Raw genomic sequence first — 22,496 nt, forward strand, 5'->3', positions numbered from 1 at the left:
GCTCCCTTATCTCTGGAAGTTAGGTAAAGTGACAGCAGAGTCCTAAACGCCTGAAGAGGTTAAGAACTTCCTGCTTTAGTCCAGTTTGAAACACATTTGTATCCATCACCTTATAAAGTTTACAGACCAGCTGCTGTCAGAGGATGAAACTCCTTTAGAGGATGTCTTATAGTTAATAAAACCCATGCATTTAAAGTGCTTCATCTTTTCAGCTTTAATACTTCCAGAAAAAAGGTCCAATCTTTCAGAAGGACATCATCAGTCACAGAAAATGACCAAACAGAAGTTCTCAGTGCTATAACAAAAACCCAGAAGGAAGTCATCTTTCTTAGGATGACCTGTTCCCTGAACGCCACAGGAATTTACTGTGGAAATATGATTACAAATGTAAAACCCAAAATCATTTTCAGCAGGGCCTCCGATTGAGCTCCGTAATATTAGTTACCAGATTTCCTCAATTCAATCATTATTGTTGTGGTTTTTCCTCACTTTAGTGATTCGTTTTTCACACATTTAATCTCAGGAAACGGCTATAGATTTGAACCAAGTACGTGTTTGACCCCGTACCGTCTACTGCATCTAAGAAGACAGAAAAAAAAATCACATATTTTTGGAATTAAAATGTTTTTTTAAATCCTTTTATGAAATCTACAATAAAAAATTTGCATTATATTTAATGATATAATAATTGTATAAATTTTGGGTGATTTGTTAGTTTTTTCTCACATTAGTTTAAGATACAAAAATATTGACATGAATGTTTAGGGAAATAAAGATACAGATTGAAATTTAATCCACACATTTTTAACCCGTTGTTACTGAATTACATAAAATTCATTACCTACAAATTTTGCAGTTTGCATAACATTAAGTTTGATTTCGGACTTTAAACATGCAGATTATGTGAAGGGGTCATTTAAATAAGGACAGCTAATTCTTTTGCATCGATGAATGAATATCATGGAATTCATTCTTAAAGTCGTCGTCTCCGTTCAGAAGTGTTTTTTCGGCAGTTGCTCAAATTCAGTTTTCTTCTAGTCTTTGATAAAATGTTAAGCTAGACTGAAGTTCCTAAAGTGATTCAAGTGTTAGCTCTTTTTATTTAACATTGTCAGTCATTCTCATTTGTTTCTTTGTATTTTTTTTACACATTTTATGTTTGGTTTGGCAATTATTAATAAAGTTTTAGAAACTTTATACAGATCAAGTATTTTATAACAATAGTGATTCATGTCCAGGGTTTGTTTTCTTTTCTAAGGTTTAAATTCACATTTGCAACGATTGACTGATTGGAAATAATTTAAATAAGCTTTTTAGCTACACTTCTATATTCAAGCACATTAATACAACAATATTATTTATATTAAGTTCGGTAAATCTGCATTTGCTCACATTTTCAAACTTATAAAGGTGGAATAAACTAATGTAAACAAATATAAAATATCAGATATCTTTGATTCTTTAGGGTCAATAATTTTCAGAGCAGATCATTCCAAATGAGATGATTTGGAGCTGATTTTAGAAAATTTTCTGTCAAAATGACGTGTACCCTAAACTGGGGTGAGTTGGATTTTTAAAATAACTGTTAGTCTAAAGTTTTGAACTAAACAACAGGTGTAATGATCCAAAATCTGCTGTTTCTGCTGAGTTGCATCAGCCTGAACTAAAGCTGCTATTTCAGAGCAGCCATCATCATCTGCTTGAACTTCTCCATGTCCACCTTCTTCATGATAAAAGCCGTGTGGCTTTTCTTCAGAAAGCCCAGCTTGTCCACCACCATCATTCCTCTGGTGTGACTTCCTGTCAACTCCACACTGACGGGGTAACAGTCGCTTTCTATGATGAAGGAGTCATCCACGGCGGCCGCCATGGCGTAGGAGTCACAGGAAATGAAGCCCGTGCCGGCCACACACTCCTTCTCAAAGCGTTCACTTTTGGATGCCTGGATGCTGTGGCGGAAGATGGTCTCCATGAAGCGAGCTTTGTGGCTGTCCTGAGCCAACCAGGCCTCACAAAAGTCCTGCAAAAACAGACTGAGTCATTTTCATCTATAAGATACAACTATTGCAATCTTGTTTTTTTTTTTTTTTTACCCAGGATAGTTTGTTGTAGCAGGTAAACTCCCAGCAGGCCAAGTATGTGGGACACTGATAATCTTTTAGGACGATGTATGCAGCTTCAGGATCGGCAGTGAAGTTAAACTCGCCACACACTGTGGTGTTTCCTCGAGCTGAGACACAGGAGGCAGAGGACAAACTCTGAAACTGTTGTAGAAACAAGATACAATCATTTTGTTTTCAAAGAAACAAAAAGAAAAACAACGACTAAAGCGTCACCTCAGACTCTACAGTCCTCATGCAGAGAGCTTAATGTTTATTATTACATGTATTCCTTTAGAGTCATTCCAGCAAAAAGAACAGGAAGTCCCACAAACATCATCCATCTGTCCAAACTGCAGGACTTCAACAACAACAACGCCCTGAACAAAGGAGGCCAAAGTCAGACTGTTTGGTCTCTGCCAGCTCCAAGACATCAACAAACATTAATCTCCCCTTTTTTAAGCATGGAGATGGAGCAGTACTGGTTTGGGCTCAGAGTGTCTCAGAACCTGCTAATCTCAAAAAAGGGAAGAAATGTTTGTGAACCACAAACAGATGTGACAGATGTTTGGCTCCCACACCATTAAGTGATTTCTAAACTCTCCTACATGCAGCTGGTAACCACCTAAACATTTCTAACTTGAATATTGGTCCTTTATTTACTGTAGAAATCACCTCTTCTGGTCATTTTCTTTCTACCTTTGTGTTTCCATGACAACGACTATCATTGTTTAACTGAAGGAAGTCTGACAGCATCCAGAGGTTGATCTGCTACAATGCAGCAGCAGAGACTCTGTGGGATTGTGATGTTTGTGGTCGCAGCTTCATAAACTGTGGTCTGAAGCATAAAGGTCCCTTCCAGGACTTGAGAGACTGACAGTGTTTTACTCACACTCAGTGTTGCCCCCCATGATGTAGAGCCCTCGGAGTTTGCTCGGCAGAGACGGGTCCAACCTCACAGCCAGAGCCAAGTTAGTCAGAGGCCCCGTGGCAACCAGAGACACCTGATGATGTTCCACACAGTCAAAACATTCTCCTGACACATAGCAACGGGAGTAAGCTCCCACAAAAGTTCATCCCAGACCCGGTTTAACGATGGTCACTGAAAGACCAAAAAGAGAAGGAATAAATCACCTGAGGCGCTGCGGGCCTTTATATCAGAACACAACAGATCAGAACAGTTGGGTTTGTTCATTGATGTACTTTCAGCATCAAACGTTTGTCTGTATTTTTTTTTTTTTTTAGTTTCTAGAACCTCCTTGATAACAAAATGTTGGTCACCTTTCGGCACATTTCCTCAGGGGTCGCCACAGCGAATCAGCACAGGTGCTTTGGCAGAGATGGCTTTCCTGACACAACCCTGTACATTTACAGCACAGGGAGACCCAGATAGGCAGAAGTGGGGAAGGTTTTGGATTTTTTACACGCCCTGGGAATCGAACGCAGAGAGCTGGTCGGCCTCTTTAGGGTCCCTGAAGATGTGAAAATGACCTCTGAAAGGTAGGTGGAGTTTCTGACTAAAGAACCGTGCTTTCCATAACAAAAATCATCTCCATGACAATCCACCATGTCATGCTGCAAGGAATACCTCTGCATCATTGGCTGCTTTGGGCATAAAAGGAGATAAACTGATGGTGTGGCCCTCAGCCTCCCCTGACCTCAACCCTATTGAGAACCTCAGGAGAATCCTGTCAGTTCATATCCAAACAGGAGCTCTGGGAGGATGTTCTGACATCCTGCAAAGAAATGTAAGCAGAAAGTCTCCAAAAGTCACAAATTCAATGGATGCAAGAATTTTGACGCTGCTACAAAATAAGGGTCCTACGTTCAAATGGAAAGCTTTTGATTTTTGTAAATATGACCTCCTAATGCAGTAAATTCAACAAATGTCCATTTTCAGTTGATTAGAATCTATCAAATGCTGTGGAAGTCTGTGCTGCGTATCTGGAACATTGCATTTGAATATTTTATTTTTTGAAAAAGAAAAGACTGTTATCTTTAGGAGGTTGGTTTAATGACATTTAGTATTTACTCTAATGTTTAGAGACTTGAAAATTATGCTGACTGTCATTTGCAATGAGTATTTAGAAAATACATTATAGAAAAATATCATCTGAATGATCATTTGGAACGCACTGTAGTCACGGAATCACCAGATTAAAAAATGGTCAAAGATCAGACCTTCGTCTGAACACAAAAACTTCAGTATTTGTTTTCTGGAAAACCAACGAGCTAATGAGTGTTTGTTGAAATCTCACCTCTCCTGCGTTTTCATTCACTATCCTGATCATGGCAGACACAGCTTCTTGTTCCTGAAGCAGATCCAGAGTGGGAGCGTTGGAGTCTGGAGCGTCTCCCAAACCGTCCTCTCCATGGAAGTGTCCAGCATCAATGCTGTCCCCCAGGAGCGGTCTGTCCGCACCTTTAAACACTGGGATCTGTGCACAACATATATTAACTAATGTCAGTCATTTCATCCTGTTATCATATTACAACCGTTCTGTAGAAACAGCTTTCATATTGAAATTCTAAAGGGAGGTTTTGATATTGTGGGACCTGGACTTTGGACCTTTATTAACACTTCCTCAAGTTCTGGAGTCGTTCCAACTGCTTTTTACACCTTGTGCTATCCTAGGCACTTTAACATTGGGAATTGGGTCATCTAGACAGTGCGCTGAACTTTTGTCTTCACTGGTGTCCATGGATTACATGAAATCTTTCCACCTTTATCCACTTGTGTCATGGTATGGAGAACATGTCAATGGTCATCTTGACCCCATAGGATAGCACCAGGGTTACACATGCTGTGGTCCAGCCTCTTCTAAGACAAAACCTTACCTCAACTTGTCTGTAATCAGACTGGACACATTTGGTTAGCTTAAAGTGAACCCGAGTTTGTTTACCCCAATAATCCGGAACAAATTCTCTGTCTGAAAACACCCAAGTGGACCCTGGTCCGGGACCAGGAACCACTCTCAGCCCCATCTTTGGAGGTGGTGTCGGTACGTTTCCGATCGGACTGAGCTTCGGTTCGCTTTGAGGATGTTGTCAGACTGGGGAAAATCATTTGTTCCAGACTCAGTCCACTTAATTTGGTCCGGATCGAGCTCTGAACCTTCGCTTCGGTCTGTATTCAGATTGCCGTCAAGCTAGTAAACCAACTAAACCAAAGCTAGTAAACAAAACCACGTGAATATAAATCATATACTAGTACAAATCAGGAACTACGAGGGCGGGCAAAACCACTAGAGGCAGAAATGATGGAAGTCTTGAGCTTTGCTGTCCATGTCGGAAGTTCATTCAAACTTTATATTCTGCTGACTAATTTTCAACGTTTGTATCAACATCAGGCTCAACACTTGTTACTGCTGCTTTGGTCCGGTACAGTCATGCTGCAGGACGGTTCCTGGAAAGAACAAGTCTAAGAAAATAGACTGATAAGTGTTTATGACATATAGATTGTGGGGGAAAACGTGAGAAGCAATGTGGTCTTGCCCCTGTATGACTCAACAAAACCTTCAACTGTCTGCAGCCATTCTACAGTTTTAAGGTCAGCCAACACATCTGCTTCATGTGTCCCAGAGAAACACTGGGTGCTTTTCCCATTTCCTGTCCTCAGTTATGGAATTATATTCTTCCCAAACTGTGCATAGTATCAGAACTAAACAGGTTGAAAGGTCAACTTAAGACTTACTTTTTTTTTTGAATGGCTTTCAATACTCGGTAGTTGGTGGCGTCTTTATTTTCCTCATTTAATTCTATTTGTTTTGTCGTTCGTGTATTTTATTCTCTGTTGTAATTTTATGCTGTTGTTTTGTTCTTAATTAGCTCAATTTTAAACCATTTTTTTTTCATCTATTTTATTGTAAAGCGCTTTGGCACCGCGACTAGTGCGAGAGAAATAAAGTTTTATTCATTTAAAAATGCTAAAATTACAAAAAACTTGATTAAAATATTGCTAGAATAAAATTACTGCAGCTTCATTAAAGTGAAAAGTTTTTAATGAAAAAGTGAAAGTTTGAAGTTGAAAGTTTTACCTCTTAAAATGTATTCTTTACTCTTTTTTTTTAGTCCTTTGAACAATCAGGACAACAGGATTTTTTCTTCAAGCCCTTTAAGTTTCTATTATGAAGGTTTTCTAGCTTTTTCCTACTGTGGTAATTTTCTCAAAGCTGCTTTATTAAAGCAGTAAGTGATGGATAATGAAAAAATGAAAATGAAAAGTCTCTGTTTGTGGTAAACAAAGGGAGTACTAAAGTTCTACAGTTTCAAAGTGGCTCTTTCACACTCAAAGTACGAAATACTAATACTGCTGTTAGAACAGCAAATGTTGCCGTCATTTACTGACTTTATTGCTCCTCACAATGTTTCAGTCTTTTTTTTCTGAGTGTATAAAAACAGGAAACACACTTCTCCAATTTCTGCTTCAAATCATGAGGCTTAAGGAACAAACGCTTATTGTTGGAGCGTTATTCAAACAGGCTGACATGTCACATGATGCCAGTAGAACAACCTTTACAAAACTCTTTCCACTTGTAGTTCAGAACCAGAACTTCCTTGAAAACTCTGACCTTCTCCTTTGAACGCAGGTTTGAAACTGCTTTGCAGCAGCTCACCTCCAGTTTGTTGCAGGCCTGCAGAACACGCAGAGAGTTTTTACACACGTTCTCCACCGACGTGTTTCCATGAACGCAAGTGATGCCCAGGAGCTGCACGTTTGGGGCGGCAAGCGCCAGCATGATGGCTTGAGCATCGTCCACACCACAGTCCACGTCCACCAGCAGCTTCTTGGACATCCTGCAGCCTGAAGGAACAGAACACTCTAAACCGTCGTCTTTGGTTAATGTTTAATCCAAACAGTAAAGGAATAAACTGAGCACATACGGGACAGTAAACTGTTTTTTTTTTATGGAAATATGTTTTTATGGTTGGAAAAGTTTCCTTAATCTAAATAAAAACTCTTACCTGTGAGCGAGTGGGAGAGACGTAGAATGTGGTGACCTGCTGTCACAGACCGCTGCCGACACGCTGCTGAAAACGACCTTTGGGAGCAAAGAGGACAGAAAGACGGCAGAATGGAGAGAGTGATGCAACCGGAAGCAGAAGATAACGAATAAACGAGCTCATCAGAAATCTGTCCAACTGTATCAAAGGAGATGAAGGACACATATATACACTGTTCCTGTCAAAGAATAGAAAAATATCAAAACACATTTGTAAAAGTACAATCAATACAATTTACATTTAAATATTGGCTTCTATTACGGCATTATAAAATATCTCTAATCTCTAAAACCAATCAACGACTCTACATCTAGAGCAAATACCTGCTCAAACAAACCTGGGAACTATGCTGTTGGCCAAATGAGTTCATTATGAATATGTTCTGTCATCAGCCATCAACTCATTTTGCTGCAATCACCACTAAGTTACATGTAGAGCAATTCTTCTATCTTCCCACAGGTTTTAGTGTTTCGCAGCAGAAAACAGAAACTGCAACAAATATTTTAAACACAAACTCTGTTTCTTTAGTAAAAACCTACCTGTACTTTATCAGCTAAAAACAGGTTGGTTACCATGACAACACATACGGCAGATTAAGATTAAATGCTCTGCAGGCCATTTTTATATAGGTTGTACAGTCTTATTTTAACATTCATGCCAAGGAGAAATAATTTAGGTTAATACTTACTTTTAATTATATTGCATTTTTTACCCTTTTATAACGTTAATATATATTTCTGTTCATGTCTATATTTGGTTTTAGGGGGCCAAATCTGTATGAAAAATGATGAAAAATAGCCTTTTGCTAAACTTGTCCTTTTGCAGAGATGCATTTTATTGTACCATGCCCCTATCAATTAAACTCATAAAAACAAAACAAAAAATTTAAATAAAATAGAATTGTAAAGTAATGCAGCACAATTCTGAAGTAATGTTGTTATAAGTTTGGACTTCACAGAAAACAGTTCCGTAAAGTAAAGAGAAGCTTGAAGATGTTCACAAATAGAGCAATAGCGCCATCTGGCGGTAACGGGTATCATTGCGATGACTATGGAGACGACAGACTTAAACAATAAAGAAGAACGCTGATTGCTAATTGGAAACTAACTTCCATTTTTATTGTGTCTAGAAGCTTATTAAGGCAATAAACACCTAAAATATAACAAAAATGTTACAATAAACATTTGTTTAATTCTTGACAAAATTCAAAATGCAGTGAGTTATTTAAAAAGCACGATTTAAATAACTTCACTAAACAAAGCCAACATTTATTGCTAAATAAAAGCGAGACTGACCACCCTCATCGAGTTTAACAACAATAACGACTCATATCTGTTCGTGACTACTGTGGATTTAAAGGAGATGTAACGTACATCACGTTACATCTCCGTTCCGTTACATAGTTCCAGCGGCCGGCAGAGCTCCTGGCTGCCTGAGCCGCCCGGTCTGGAGCCGGTGGAGCGGCATAACGCTTCGCGGTAAATATCAGCAGAAAACCGAGCGAAGGTCGATGTCCGTGTAGTTTGAGTGCAGCAGCGTCTCACCTCCATACAGAAGAAACACCAAATAGCGAAAAAAGTCCAAAGGAAAGCATTTATTAACTTGTTCCCCCTTATTTTACTTACGCTTCCTTTCTTCTACGTTTATTCCTGTCCTTCTACAAGTTTTTGTTATTGTAGCGCCCTCTGGTGGCGTGGCGTTTACCTACAAAAACAAACCAAGTCTATTATCATTCTTTCTTTTTTGGAACAATTATTTTAACAATGATACTTGCTTTGAATAAAATTATTGGTTGAAGTTTTTATTTTTTTCTAAAATAGGATTACATTCTTTTCATTCTTTTCAAATGTTTACAGATGAAGGTTTTCCATTGTGATTTGGTCTGCCTCACATACTTGAATTTGTTAAAGAGTCATTTGCTTTAACAATCTGAAAAAAGTCTATTTTAGATGCTTCTTTTATGATAGATGATCTTTGAAAATTATTTTATAGTTTTATTGTGTCTGGCTGTTTTTGTTTGATAGTACAGAGATCACAAAGAACTAGCACTTTAATTTAACTTTTATTCTTACAACCCATTATTATGAGAAAAAACTTTAATGAGTAAACAGCTGATAGTAACACGTTTTTAACTGTAAAGTAATAGTTATAAGTAAAGAAATTATTTCAGAATTATCCATTATGTCAGAATTAGTCATATCACAGGCAAACATTAACAAGCATGATTAAGAAACAACATACACTTGGCTTGGATTACATGAAATCTTTCCACCTTTATCCACCGTTGTCATGGTAGGGAGAACACGTCAATGTAAGGATGGGGTCATCTAAGATTGCACAAGGGTTAAATAATACATTTGGACCTGATCAGAACTGCCCTCTTCCTCGTAAAATCACACTGCCTAAGGTGCAGGATACTGCTTAGTAGCATAAAAGCAGTTGCCATGGATATATATTACTGGGTTGGGCGTCACGCGACATATGACGCCAGTTTCTATATTTCGATTGAGAAAGTGACTATTCGCACATAATTTTCTAACTACGAGTGGAGAACTAAGTCAGGAGAACTAAGAGTTGCAGACTGGCCATCCCTGCTGAACCATAACCCTTGTGCTATCCTAGGCACTTTAACATTGGGAGTGGGGTCATCTAGACCCCACAAAACAGTGCACTAAATCTTTCTTCATTGATTTGTAAACTTCACTGGTGTCCATGGATTACATGAAATCCTCTTCACCTTTATCCACCTTTGTCATAGTAGGGATAGCACGTCAATGTAAGGGTGGGGTCATCTAAGATAGCACAAGGGTTAAAAGGGATTCAGCAGGGAGCGAGGGAAGGATGGATGGAGGGAGGGAGGGAGGGAGGGAGGGAGGGAGGGAGGGATGGATGGATATATGGATGGAGGGATGGATATATGGAAATTTTGATTGTTTTAGTGGGAAACAGTCATCTTAAAAAGTGGCTTTTAAAGTCAATTTATATCATATTAACAGAAATCACACACAAAATAACTTTTAAAAAGTAATGTAAAAAGTGGAAATTGTCCTCATACAAAAATATAAACATGCTTTCCTTTAAATTCCAAAATATTCCAAACAAACATGAACATCAGACCAAAAACAAAGCAGCTGCACACCCTAGTGACCAAAAGAAGACACTACAAACAAAATGTTACACTAACTGAAGACAAACTTTACCCATTACAGCTCTGTGGGCTGGGTGTAGGACTGCTGCACAAGAAACCTTGGTTTGCTTCCCAGAGGAGGCAAACCTGCTAAAAAGCTAAAAAGCTCAAATCCACCTGTCAGACTGCCTCTCTGGGTCTCCATGTACCTTGACAATACAGGGCTGCATCAGGAGCATCTAGCATACAAACTCTCTGCCAAACCACCTGTGTGAATCAGTGAAAGCTGATTCACTGTGGTGACCCCTGAAGGGATGTGCCAAAAGGTGAAACAACAACAGAAGGAAATCAAATCTAGCAACAACCTGCAGGACTAGAAATGATGGATTTCATGCAAAAAACAGTTTTATATTCTCTCTATCACTAAAAGCGATGGTCTCCAGCTCTGGTCCTCAAAGGATTCTCCTATTGCTGCTCTTTGGCTTTGAAGAGAAATGCTAACAATTTGAACAAATAATGAGTCTGTTTTGGTTGATTGGTTCTAGTTCACTAAGTTTAGTGATTTTTGCTTAGATTTCTAACATGTCAGATGACAGCAAAATGATGGTAAAAGGTTTTAATCTACTGTCAGAGTGGTTTATGATTGGAATAAGCTTAAAGTTTATTTTCTTATCTTCTTCTGCTCATCATTGTGTGGTTACAATTCAAAGACAAAGTTCTTAAAGCACAGTATACAAATGGATTCACATGTATAGATTCGTTTAATTTAGTTTCTTCAATGTTGTCATGTTTCTATTTGATTGTAGGCGCATCAACCCACTGTTCCCCTATAGGCAAACTGGAGGGGTCAAAGGGTCAATGGGAGTTAGGGGACAGTGCAGGAGTCGCTTCAAGCACTTAATGATTACAGACGTGAGGGCTAAGGGTCTGCAGTCGTTGACACGGTCAATCCCAGTAGATCATCAGTTTCTGTATTTCAGAAACTGATGATCTACTGGGATTTTCACCCACAACTAGAGCTGCACTATATGAGGAAAACCGTTATGCACAACACATACATAAAGGGATTTATGTGATTCGTTAAATACTTTAAACTGCCATAAGATTGTTTTAGCCCATTAAAGGTAACCATTTGTTTCAGTTCCACCATCTTTTGTGATATGCATATTGCACAGCTTGATATCGCGATAACAGGCCTTCCCCCAACCATCTCTGAGGTTTACAGAGAATGGTCCGAATAAAAAAAAGCATCCAGTGAGCAGCAGTTCTGTGGGCGGAATTGGCTTGTTGATGCTAGAGGTCAGAGGAGAATGGCCAGACTGGTTCCAGCTGATAGAAAGTCAAAAATAACTCAAATAAGCACTGGTTCTAACCGAAGTCTGCAGAAGAGCATCTGTGAATTCACAACACATCCAACCTTAAGGCAGATGGGCTGCAGCAGCAGAATTGTCATGGTGTTCTTGCTTTCACTGGAACAAAAAGTTTGGCTTATCAACTTGGTTTCAACACCAAAATCCTCCAAACATTACAGTATTTTCTGAACTGAAGGGCGCTGCAGGTTACAGGGTGCACCATCAATGAATGGTCTGTTTTTGAAATTATGTCATATGTAAGGCACATCGAACTATAAGGTACAGTAAGCAAGACAAAAGAGTCAGAGACGAGCCCATCAGTCAGTCAGACTTTATTAACTGCTTCCGCAGTAACTTGTTTGTCAGCACACAACATGTTAGCCATGTTAGCGATTAACAATACCTGTAACTCCCAACTTTGTTTGCAACATGTGAAAAAGCAGCCTGATAGAACAAAAACAAAAGTTACTGGAACTACACTAAGTCACAACCTTGTCAGTAACACCTAAAAATATAGTTCAACACAGCTACATATTAGCCACATTAGCGTATTTACAATAATACAAGTGTGCCTCATAGTGTGGGAAATACAGTAAGCATTAGATGTGTTTATGACCTGCACATTACGTCCAGGAGCAGTTTTTTTCTGAACACATTAAACTTTCAGCCTGAACTAAAGCTGCTATTTCAGAGCAGCCATCATCATCTGCTTGAACTTCTCCATGTCCACCTTCTTCATGATAAAAGCCGTGTGGCTCTTCTTCAGAAAGCCCAGCGTGTCCACCACCATCATTCCTCTGGTGTGACTTCCTGTCAACTCCACACTGACGGGGTAACAGTCGCTTTCTATGATGAAGGAGTCATCCACGGCGGCCGCCATGGCGTAGGAGTCGCAGGAAGTGAGGCCCGTGCCGGCAAAAAACACTTTCTCAAAGCGTTTACTTTTGGATGCCTGGATGCTGTGGCGGAAGATGGTCTCCATGAAGCGAGCTTTGTGGCTGTCCTGAGCCAACCAGGCCTCACAGAAGTCCTGCAAAAACAGAATCTGAGTCATTTTCATCTATAAGATACAACTATTGCAACCTTTTTCTTTTTTTTTTACCCAGGATAGTTTGTTGTAGCAGGTAAACTCCCAGCAGGCCAAGTATGTGGGACACTGATAATCTTTTAGGACGATGTACGCAGCTTCAGGATCGGCAATGAAGTTAAACTCGCCACATACTCTGGTGTTTCCTCGAGCTGAGACACAGGAGGCAGATTATAGACACTTTCTGAAGTTATGCTTTTTTGTGGGACAAATCTACATCATGTCAGACAGTGAAGATAGGGCTATGCCAAGTAAATTTTAGATACTTTTAATGGAAAGTAGCAGCCATTTCCCAGCCATCAGTAAACATGTCAAAGTTCAGTAGTGTGAAGCTCTGAGGCCATTTTAGAAACAGCATAAATGATTTACCCCAAGTTCTGATCATAAAAAGAACAAGAAGCCCCACAAATATTTAGTGTCCAAACAAACTGCTGGACTTATCCAACAAAGTCAGACCATTCGGTTTGTATACCTCCTCCAGGTTTGGAAACTTTAACACATAAATATCCCGTTTTGTTAAGCATGGAGGTTTGAGTAAAAAAAAAAAGAATTGCAGTTTTGAGATGATCCAGTCAAGGTATGTTAGATTGGTCCAGTCTGCAGGAGATCTGTACTTTAAACTTCTATAAATTTGTGATTTTTTTAGTTTTACTATGCGATAGATGCTACAAAGCTCATTAATTTGAGGGACTTGGTTGCAGACAAGATGACGCTTGACACCATTGGCCAGAAACAGAAATTACACAACTAACCCTAACGTGTTCAAAATTGTAGAAAAATGTTTACTAAAACTTAAAACGGGAAAAATGCAACTGTTATGGTCGCCAGTTAAAATAAAGTTTTTTTCAAGCGATATGAAGGACTTCCAGTTCTGGATGTCGATGTCCGAAGGCTGGTCAATGTGAGGCTAAGACTCTGGTTTGAGTCTGTTATGACAGCTTAAAATTTCTTTCTTGAATATTGTATCATAAAGCTGAGTATCATCTGAAGCATAAAGGTCACTTCCAGGACTTGAGAGTCTGACAGTGTTTTACTCACACTCAGTGTTGCCCCCCATGATGTAGAGCCCTCGGAGTTTGCTCGGCAGAGACGGGTCCAACCTCACAGCCAGAGCCAAGTTAGTCAGAGGCCCCGTGGCAACCAGAGACACCTGATGATGTTCATTCATTTTTTCTATTCATTCACTTTCTATTCCGTTTTATCCCTTTCGGGGTCACTGGGCTGCCGGAGCCTATCCCGGCCACTTGTGGGCGAAGGCAGGGGATGCCCTGGACAGGTCGCCAGTCTATCGCAGGGTAGAATGTCCACAATCACGTATCCATTCAATCTCACACTCACACCAATGGACAATTTAGAGTTGCCAATTAACCTATGAAGCATGTTTTTGGACTTTGGGCTGCACGGTGGAGCAGTGGTTAGCGCTCTTGCCTCACAGCAAGAAGGCACCTGATTCAAGTCCTGGCTGGGGGACCTGAAACAGAACACCAATGGGGGGCCTTTCTGTGTTCTCCCTGTGCATACATGGGTTCTCTCCAGGGAACTCTGGCTTCTTCCCACCGTCCAAAAACATGCTTCATGGGTTAATTGATCACTCCAAATTGTCAATAGGTGTGAGTGTGCATTGGTGTGGGATACGTGTGACCTTGCAACTGACTGGCAACCTCTCCAGGGTGTCCCCTGCCTTTGCCCATAAGTGGCTGGGATAGGCTCCAGGAACCCCATGACCCCAAAAGGGACAAATGGAAGAAAATGAATGAATGAATATTAGTTCTGATGATGTTCCACACAGTCAAAAAATTCTCCTGACAAGGAAGCGTCTTTTAATTTCGGAATAATTCCAAATTCCATATTAGCACAAAACAAATATAATAAACTTAAATATTGCAAAATACATTCAAATAGCAATGGGAATAAGAAGCCCAGAAAGTTCCCCCAATTTAACGATGGTCACTGAAAAACAAAAAAGAAAAGGAATAAATCATCTGAGGTGCTGCGGGCCTTTATATCAGAACACAATAGATCAGAACAGTAGGGTTTGTTCATTGACTTTCAGGAACAAATCCTTTGGCCTGCACTTTGTTTTTAGTCTCTAAGAGCACCTTAACAAAATCACAACATATAAATGAGGGTTTACTCCTGTAGGACAGAAAGCCCTACAGGGTTTTCAGGTCAAAAACATTTGGAACCACGGCCTCACCTAACTCCTCTGTGAAGCGCCACTATAAAGTGTTGAAAGGGTTTAAGAGCTCTAGTGATCCTCTGAACTAATCTGTGGCTAATGCCCCTGCTAGGGTCTCCCATGGCAGACAGATCCTTGATGACAAAACCAGAGAAATAGGGGTTCAGAACCCCTTAAAGAGAAGAGGGAAAAAAAAATCAATATTTGATTACGCCACCCAGATTGGAGTTACAGAGCCAGGCCTAGGCTTGGGGCTTACAGATGTGCGCCTGATGGCCAAGGATCTACTCACTGGCTTCAGTCAAGCCTAGCCTAAAGTGAAGGTGTGGGAACACTCTCCCTTGGCTCCACTCCCCTGCTGACCCATGACCTGCAGCAGAGCTCAAAAGGGACTGGCGTGATAGTAAATGGCATATGGCGCTTTAATACCTTCTTAGAAAGCCCAAAGTGCTTTATATTAACAGTCCTATTAACCCACACACACATCACACATTGATGGCAGCTCTGCTGGTCCACACTGGCACCAATGTATAACCGCAAAAAGTAATATAGGGTTCAATGTCTTCCCCAAGGACACTTCAACAAATGGGCACGCAGGGTGGGAACGCATCTGCAGTCCTCTGCTCAGAGGTTGACCGCTCTACCTCTGCACCAAAGCCGCTTCTAGATTGGTTGTGAATTGAAGGAAAGTGCCTTGGCAGCCCAACACCCGGACATGAAATTTGACTTTGGAGACTTGGAATGACACCTATCTGGAAGGGAAGGAGCCTGAGCTGGTGCGGGACATTGAGAGGTACTGGTTAGATATAGTCAGGTTCACCTCTATGCACAGCCAGGTCTTTGAAACTCAGTCCTTAAAGACAGTTAAGGAGTTCTACCATTCTGGAGTTGCTCATGGTTAGAGGCAGCGTCCTGGCGTGAGCTTGCCTGTAAACCTCAAGATCAGCCCCTAATTATAGACAACTGAGACAAAAGGATTGTGTCCCTTTTGCCTTTGGACAAGGGACAGTGGTTTCAGCCTATGGGCCTTCTACAACTTCCTTGGTGTCGCTTGTTGTCTCGAATGGCCTGGGATGGCCTTAGAGTCCCCCCAGAGGAACTGGAGGAAGAGATATCTATTCTTAGACTGCTGCCCCCTGCAAATCAGTCCGGATGAGTAAAAGAAAATGGATGGATGGATGGATGGATGGACGGATGGATGGATGGATGGATGGATGGATGGATGGATGGATGGATGGATGGATGGATGGATGGATGGATGGATGGATGGATGCCCCAACAAATAAAGAAGTGTATTTGCCCCAGACCAAAGCAGAGATGTTTCACTAAAATTAATACACAACCATCCATCCACAGCAGGCCAGCACGGTGGCAGAGGGATTATGATCTGGATTTTTTAAAACAGTGACAGCCTCAACCATATTCTAGTGATTACAATGTCAGCACACATTTCACAGATTGCTGCTAAAACAAAGGACAAAAATCAGGCGTCAGTCTGAACATAGAAACCTCAGTATTCATTTCTTGGAAAACCAACAGCTCTCTCCTCAAATAAAAAAATAACTATTAATAATGTAAACTAAGTTAGAATCTTAGTGATTAAAGGAGGTATAATTTTTTCTAATATGTCTGTCTATTTTTCCAATGAGCGTTTGTTGAAATCTCACCTCTCCTGCGTTTTCATTCACTATCCTGATCATGGCGGACACAGCTTCTTGTTCCTGAAGCAGATCCAGAGTGGGAGCGTTGGAGTCCGGAGCGTCTCCAAAACCGTCCTCTCCATGGAAGTGTCCAGCATCAATGCTGTCCCCCAGGAGCGGTCTGTCCGCACCTTTAAACACTGGGATCTGTGCACAACATATATTTACTAATGTCAGTCATTTCATCCTGTCATCATATTACAACCTTTCAGAAACTCAATTAAAATATTGTTAAGAAAAAAATATTGCAGCTTCATGAACTTGAAGTGTTATTTTGGAGAAAAGAAAAAATATTGTTTAGAGTGAGGGCAAGTGGAATGGTGGTGAGTGCTCTCGCCTCACAGTGAGAAGACCCTGGTTGAAATCCTAGCTGGGACCTGTGGCTGTTCTCCCCATGTGTGCATGACTTTCCGGGCACTACTCACTTACTTGGTTAAAGTGTAACTGAGAATGTGTGATTGTGTGGCCCGACAACATGTCTAGGAGTTTGCCTAACAGTAGTCAAGTTAGGCTCTGGCAGCCCTATGACCCCAAAAAGTGAAAGACATAATACAATCTAGTTGTTTCTCTTTCTTAATCTTTTGAACAATGGGGAATTAAATCTTTTTTCTTCTTCAAGATTTTTCAAGTTCTCATTATGAAGGTCTTTATTTCGCACAAAGCTGCTTCTAAAAGAAGGAAGTATTTGATCGGGCCAGGAGTCTGCTGGAAATAACAGAAATCTATGCTTGGAACAAGCAGAGTGAGGAAAACAGTTCTACAGCTACAATTTGGTTATTTTAGTCTTACAGTAAAGAGAACACCACATTTCTGATATTGCCATATATATTACAGTAAATGTTCCGTCATTTGGTGACTTTACTGTTGCAGTCTTTTCTTTTTGAGTGTATATTTATGTCTGTATAAGACAGGAGATACACTAGTCCACTCTCAAGAAACAACGCTTAAGGAACAAACGCAAACTGCTTTCTAGCAGCTCACCTCCAGTTTGTTGCAGGCCTGCAGAACACGCAGAGAGTTTTTACACACATTCTCCACTGATGTGTTTCCATGAACGCAAGTGATGCCCAGGAGCTGCACGTTTGGGGCGGCAAGTGCCAGCATGATGGCTTGAGCATCGTCCACACCACAGTCCACGTCCACCAGCAGCTTTTTGGACATCCTGCAGCCTGAAGGAACAGAACACTCCAGCCCAGGGATCTGCAACCTTTAACTTTAAAGCAGAACATACAAGTTTCTTTCAAAATAAAATACATGCTGTATCAAAGAAGATCTTCCTGCCACAGCAGATTTACTTGAATAGAAAATGTAGGAAACTCAAGTCAAACATGGCATTTACTACAATTATTACATTGTGTGCCTTTGTCCTTTTTCTCCTATAAACATAGCATGTTTATATTCTAACATTAGTTTAGAACCCTTTTGTAATGTCCACATGAAAATGCAATTTTATACTTTAAGAACTTTGCCTAAGAGTATGTGCTTTAAGCTTCTTTTAATACTAAACCTCTCTGACAGAAGATGAAATCTTTTACCATCATTTTTCTCTGACATGTTAAAATGACGAAACATATTCAACTAAAACAAGTGAACAAAAATACAAATCCATTATTTATTTCTAGTCATTAGCATTTTCCGAAAAAGCCAAAGAGTCTCGATGGAGGAATGAAGGCATGTGGGTCCAGCATTTTAGGATGACTGCTCTGACCTTTCGTCTTTGGTTAATGTTTAATCCAAACAGTAAAGGAATAAACTGAACACATGCAGGACAGAAAACTGATTTTTATAGTAAATACAGTCTTTATGGTTGGAAAAGTTTCCCAAATCTGCATTGAAATGCTTACCTGTCGCCAAGTGGGGGAAACGTAAAATGTGGTGACCCGCTGTCACAGACCGCCGCTGATGCAAACAACCTTTGGCAGCAAAGATAACTCAGACGGCAGAATGGAGAGAGTGATGCAACAGGAAACAGAAGATAATGAATAAACAAGCTCATCAGAAGCCTGTCCAACGGTATCAAAGGAGATGAGGGACATACGGTTCCTGTCTAGAAATACAAAAATATCAACATATATGTGAAAAAGTACAATTAATACAATTCATATTTAAATGTGAGTTTTTCTTATTGTTTTAAAATATCAGATAGTCTCAAAAATAACTATTCAGAAAAAGTGTGATGGTTAAAATAAACTTGGTAAATATGTAGGTGGCAATTGTGCAACTTATCTTAATAAATTCTGTCTTTAGCCATCACTTCAGTTTGCTGCAGTCACCACTAAGTGATATTTACAAAAATTCTTCTCCGTCTTCCTAGAAAACAGAAACTGCAACACATTTTTAATTATTAATGAACTACTTTATAAATGGAAAAAAAACCATTTTGGTTACCCTAACAGCCTGCAGAGCAGATTAAGTTCAAATGCTCTGAAGGCTATTTTTATATTCAATTCTGAAGTATTTAAATATTAAATTGTGAAGTTGTATTTGATCAATTACGTTGCACAGTTCTAATTTATTGTAACCAGACACTGTTAATGTATTACAGTTTGGACACAGTTTGCAGAAAACTTTTCCAGAAAGTAAAGAAAAACATGATGACAAATAAAGAGCATCTAGAGGCGAAAAGTATAATTGAAAAATTCAGGAGACAACAGATACTGCAGGCATTTGAACACCCTGTGATTGTACAAGTTTTCCCACTTAGAAATCATGGAGTGGTCTGACATTTTCATCTTACGTGCATGTCCACTGTCAGACATGATCTAAAAAAATCTAGAAATCACTTTTTAAAAATAATTTATTTGTATATGACTGCCGCAAATACATGTTTGGGCACCTGAGCAAATCAATGTTGATATTTAGGACAGTGGCCTTTGTTTGTAATTACACTGGTCCTTCCAAAAATTTTCGAGTTGAGGTCTGGAGACTGGCCAGGCAATTCCAGAACCCTAAAATGCTTCTTACGGAGCCACTCCTTGGTAATCCTGGCTGTGTGCTTCGGGTCATTGTTTGTTGGACGACCCAGCCATAACCCATGCTCTGACTAAGGGAAAGAGGTTGTTCCCTAAAATCTCACAACACACGGTCATCCTCTCCCTAATACAGAACAGTCGTCCTGTCCAATGTGCACAAAAAACACCCCCATAGCATGATGCTACTACCCTCATGCTCCACAGTTGGGATATGGTACTCATCATTCTTCTTCCTCCCAACCCGACGAGTGGAATTAAGACCAAAATAAGCTCCATTTTGGTCTCATCTGACTAAAGGACATGACTTTCTCCCATGACTCCTCTGGTTCATCCAATGACAAATTTTAGACAGCCCTGGACATGGGCTGGTTTAATCCTTGTGCTATCCTAGGCACTTTACCATTGGGAGTTGGGTCATCTAGACCCCACAAGACATTGCGCTGAACCTTTTTTCTTCAATGAGTTGTGATCTTTACTGGTGTCCATGGATTACATGAAATCCTCTCCACCTTTATCCACTTTTGTCATGGTAGGGATAACACGTCAGTGTAAGGGTGGGGTCATAGGATGAAGGTGAGATCTATCAATGAGCCCCAGTACGAGGGAGGTTGACAGTCATGTTTAGCTTCCTCCATTTTATGATAATTGCTCCAACTATTGTTGTTTTTTCACCAAGCTGCTTGGCAATTGCCCCGCAGTCCTTTCCAGCCTTGTCGAGGTCCACAATGTTCTCTGGTGTCTTTGGACAGCTCTTTGGTCTTGGCCATGTTAGTAGTTGGAGTCTTACTGATTGTAGCAGGTGGACAGATGTTTCTATGAAGCCAATGACCTCAAACAGGTGCTTCTAATTTAGGCAGACCAACACACAGGTCAGAATTCTAGCTGAAAGACAGGTGTTCAGATATTAGACTGCTGCCCCTGTGGCTACTGTAGATCCCAGATGAAATGGGCGGCTGGACGGATGGTACAGAGAACACAAACAAATTGGCACTTTAGCATATCTTTAGTAAACCTTTATTTCAGCCCATTTGTTGAGGGAGCAAAAAAAAAACAAAAAAAAAAACTTGACCGTTGTACAGCTGATAGTAAAATTTTTGTCACTGTAAAGCAAAGGATAAAAAAATAAGCAAAGCTAATATTACAGACAGACATATTTCCCAGCTTGATTAAAAACTCCACCTTTTGTGTTAGGATTGCACTTGAAAAAACAGGCTTTGCTGCAGCTACAACTCAAGTGTTTAAATGGTTTGATTTGCTTATGCACAGGAAGTGCCGAACACCTGCAGCAGCCTCATGCTTTTTTCCATCTTCGTGCAATTTTAGGATATTTTAATCCAAATATTCATCAAATATCCAACATAATGCAACTTTAAACCCTAACTAAATCAAAATCATAAGTCTGAAGCACTTTAAGATCCCACTTTATGACCCAGCAATACATCCTAAATCTTTCAGATTAGTAGAACAATGTAAATCTCCCAATTTGTGAAGTACTCTAACACCATTATACTTTCAAAGGTTTCTGGACTCTGACAACCTGTATTTAAAAAAACGTGCCTTTTTAGCAGAGCGCCGTGAATTTTTTGGCTTATAAGGAAAAAGAAACGAGACAGAATAGAGTAAAGTCTTAACAGCCTCCATCCCTCACCACAGAGGGATATAAATATATATTTACACATCATATCTGTTTAGATAAAGCTGATCATATGCTACACTCCATGTGAAACATGTAAACCGACTAAGCTCTTGGACAGAGTTCATGTCTGACATCACAAAATTCAACAGTTTTACTTCAAGTAGCCTAAACTGGACAATTTCATCTTTTCCTTTTTTTTTAAATTCACCTTTTTACAGGCAAGACTCTTCATGCAACTGCCTACCTATGTAATCACAGGGGGACCCAAGTCCCAAGTGGTGGTCCCTAGCCCGGATAAAATACAGAGTTGTGTCAGGAAGGACATCCAGCGTAAAAATCTCTTCCAAAACCAAATGTGCAGATCAGTGAAAGCTTCAGGCAACCCCTGAAGGGATGTGCTGAAAGGTGAACAACCTTTTTACGTTAAAATAGTTCTTTTAGTCACCTTTAATCCCAATCATAGGTTTGTTTAAGACATGCTAAACAGAACCAAGTGTAAAATACTGTTAGCGATGGATTTCCAATAAACCAGTCTGGTTTCTGTTTGATTCACAAAAAACAAGTAGGATTACATAATCGATACTTAAATATTTGAATATAACAAATAGGTTTTGTTATATTAAGGAACTCCAAAACTTGGATATCTGACTTGATTTAACTTTATGTTAAGCTCAACTCACAGCAAGGGAGGGATTGTTGTCATTTGGAAAGGTCAGATCATGCAAAATCTGAATCAAGAAAAATTAATTCCCCGTATTATATCTGCCCATCAAACCATTTTTTAGAAAAATAAATCATATTTGAACTATTTGTAAATGGAAATAAGGCAACAGCAGCAATTGATAAGTTCACTTTACATTTGCATCTAAAGACATCAATCAAACTCTAGACAAGTGGAAAAAGAAATGAGTTTCATAAATACAATAAATTGAAAATAAAGTAACATGAGGTGGAAGTACGTAGAGTTGCTTAGGTAATTTTTGAGTTGTTTTTTTTTGCAGAACATTATTAACTGAAAACTTATGAAATAATTAAATCAAGGTAAAAGCTGTAAACCCAGAAATCACTGTAGAACCCAGAAACTGTGACTTCAGTTCACTTCTTTCCCTTCGATTAGAGGAACTAAATGTAACATGAGACAGTTCATGAGAACTTTTAATAAATAATGCAGTGATACTTTTAGGGTTCATCGAAAACTATAGGTATGTTTGCATTTGAAACCATCTCAGGAAGATGACAAAAGACCAAACAGAAGCAGAATCACAGTTAGAGGTCAGTGTGATCTGAACTGAAACCTATGAACCCATATTTCTCAAAAACTTGAAAGAGGTGATAATGGG

The 22,496-nt window shown here is 39.7% G+C and overlaps 2 protein-coding genes across 4 annotated transcripts; both read right to left on the reverse strand.

Annotated features, from left to right (window-relative positions):
• Positions 1–189: 189 nt before the first annotated feature.
• Positions 190–18,594, reverse strand: LOC101168504 (inosine-uridine preferring nucleoside hydrolase-like). 2 transcript variants are annotated; one of them, XM_011489368.3, is made up of 7 exons: positions 18,393–18,594; positions 17,530–17,761; positions 16,516–16,695; positions 13,708–13,819; positions 12,685–12,821; positions 12,251–12,612; positions 190–1,658 (listed from the first exon to the last, which is right to left on the reverse strand). In XM_011489368.3, the coding sequence occupies exons 2-6, from the start codon at positions 17,707–17,709 to the stop codon at positions 12,265–12,267; spliced, it is 957 nt and encodes a 318-aa protein (XP_011487670.1). In that variant the 5' UTR covers positions 17,710–17,761; positions 18,393–18,594; the 3' UTR covers positions 190–1,658; positions 12,251–12,264. The 2 variants fall into 2 exon arrangements, with proteins under 2 accessions (XP_011487670.1, XP_004081530.1); XM_004081482.3 differs by lacking the exon at positions 190–1,658 and having other exon boundaries at positions 11,899–12,612; positions 18,393–18,586.
• Positions 200–8,755, reverse strand: LOC101168254 (inosine-uridine preferring nucleoside hydrolase). 2 transcript variants are annotated; one of them, XM_020713343.2, is made up of 7 exons: positions 8,648–8,755; positions 7,065–7,141; positions 6,716–6,903; positions 4,358–4,537; positions 2,992–3,103; positions 2,094–2,230; positions 200–2,020 (listed from the first exon to the last, which is right to left on the reverse strand). In XM_020713343.2, exons 1-7 carry the CDS (start codon positions 8,695–8,697, stop codon positions 1,673–1,675), a joined length of 1,092 nt encoding a protein of 363 aa, XP_020569002.1. In that variant the 5' UTR covers positions 8,698–8,755; the 3' UTR covers positions 200–1,672. The 2 variants fall into 2 exon arrangements, with proteins under 2 accessions (XP_020569002.1, XP_020569001.1); XM_020713342.2 differs by having other exon boundaries at positions 6,716–6,921.
• Positions 18,595–22,496: the final 3,902 nt, after the last annotated feature.

The sequence above is a fragment of the Oryzias latipes genome, chromosome 21 (genome assembly GCF_002234675.1).
Source record: "Oryzias latipes chromosome 21, ASM223467v1".
NCBI classification, from domain to species: domain Eukaryota; kingdom Metazoa; phylum Chordata; class Actinopteri; order Beloniformes; family Adrianichthyidae; genus Oryzias; species Oryzias latipes.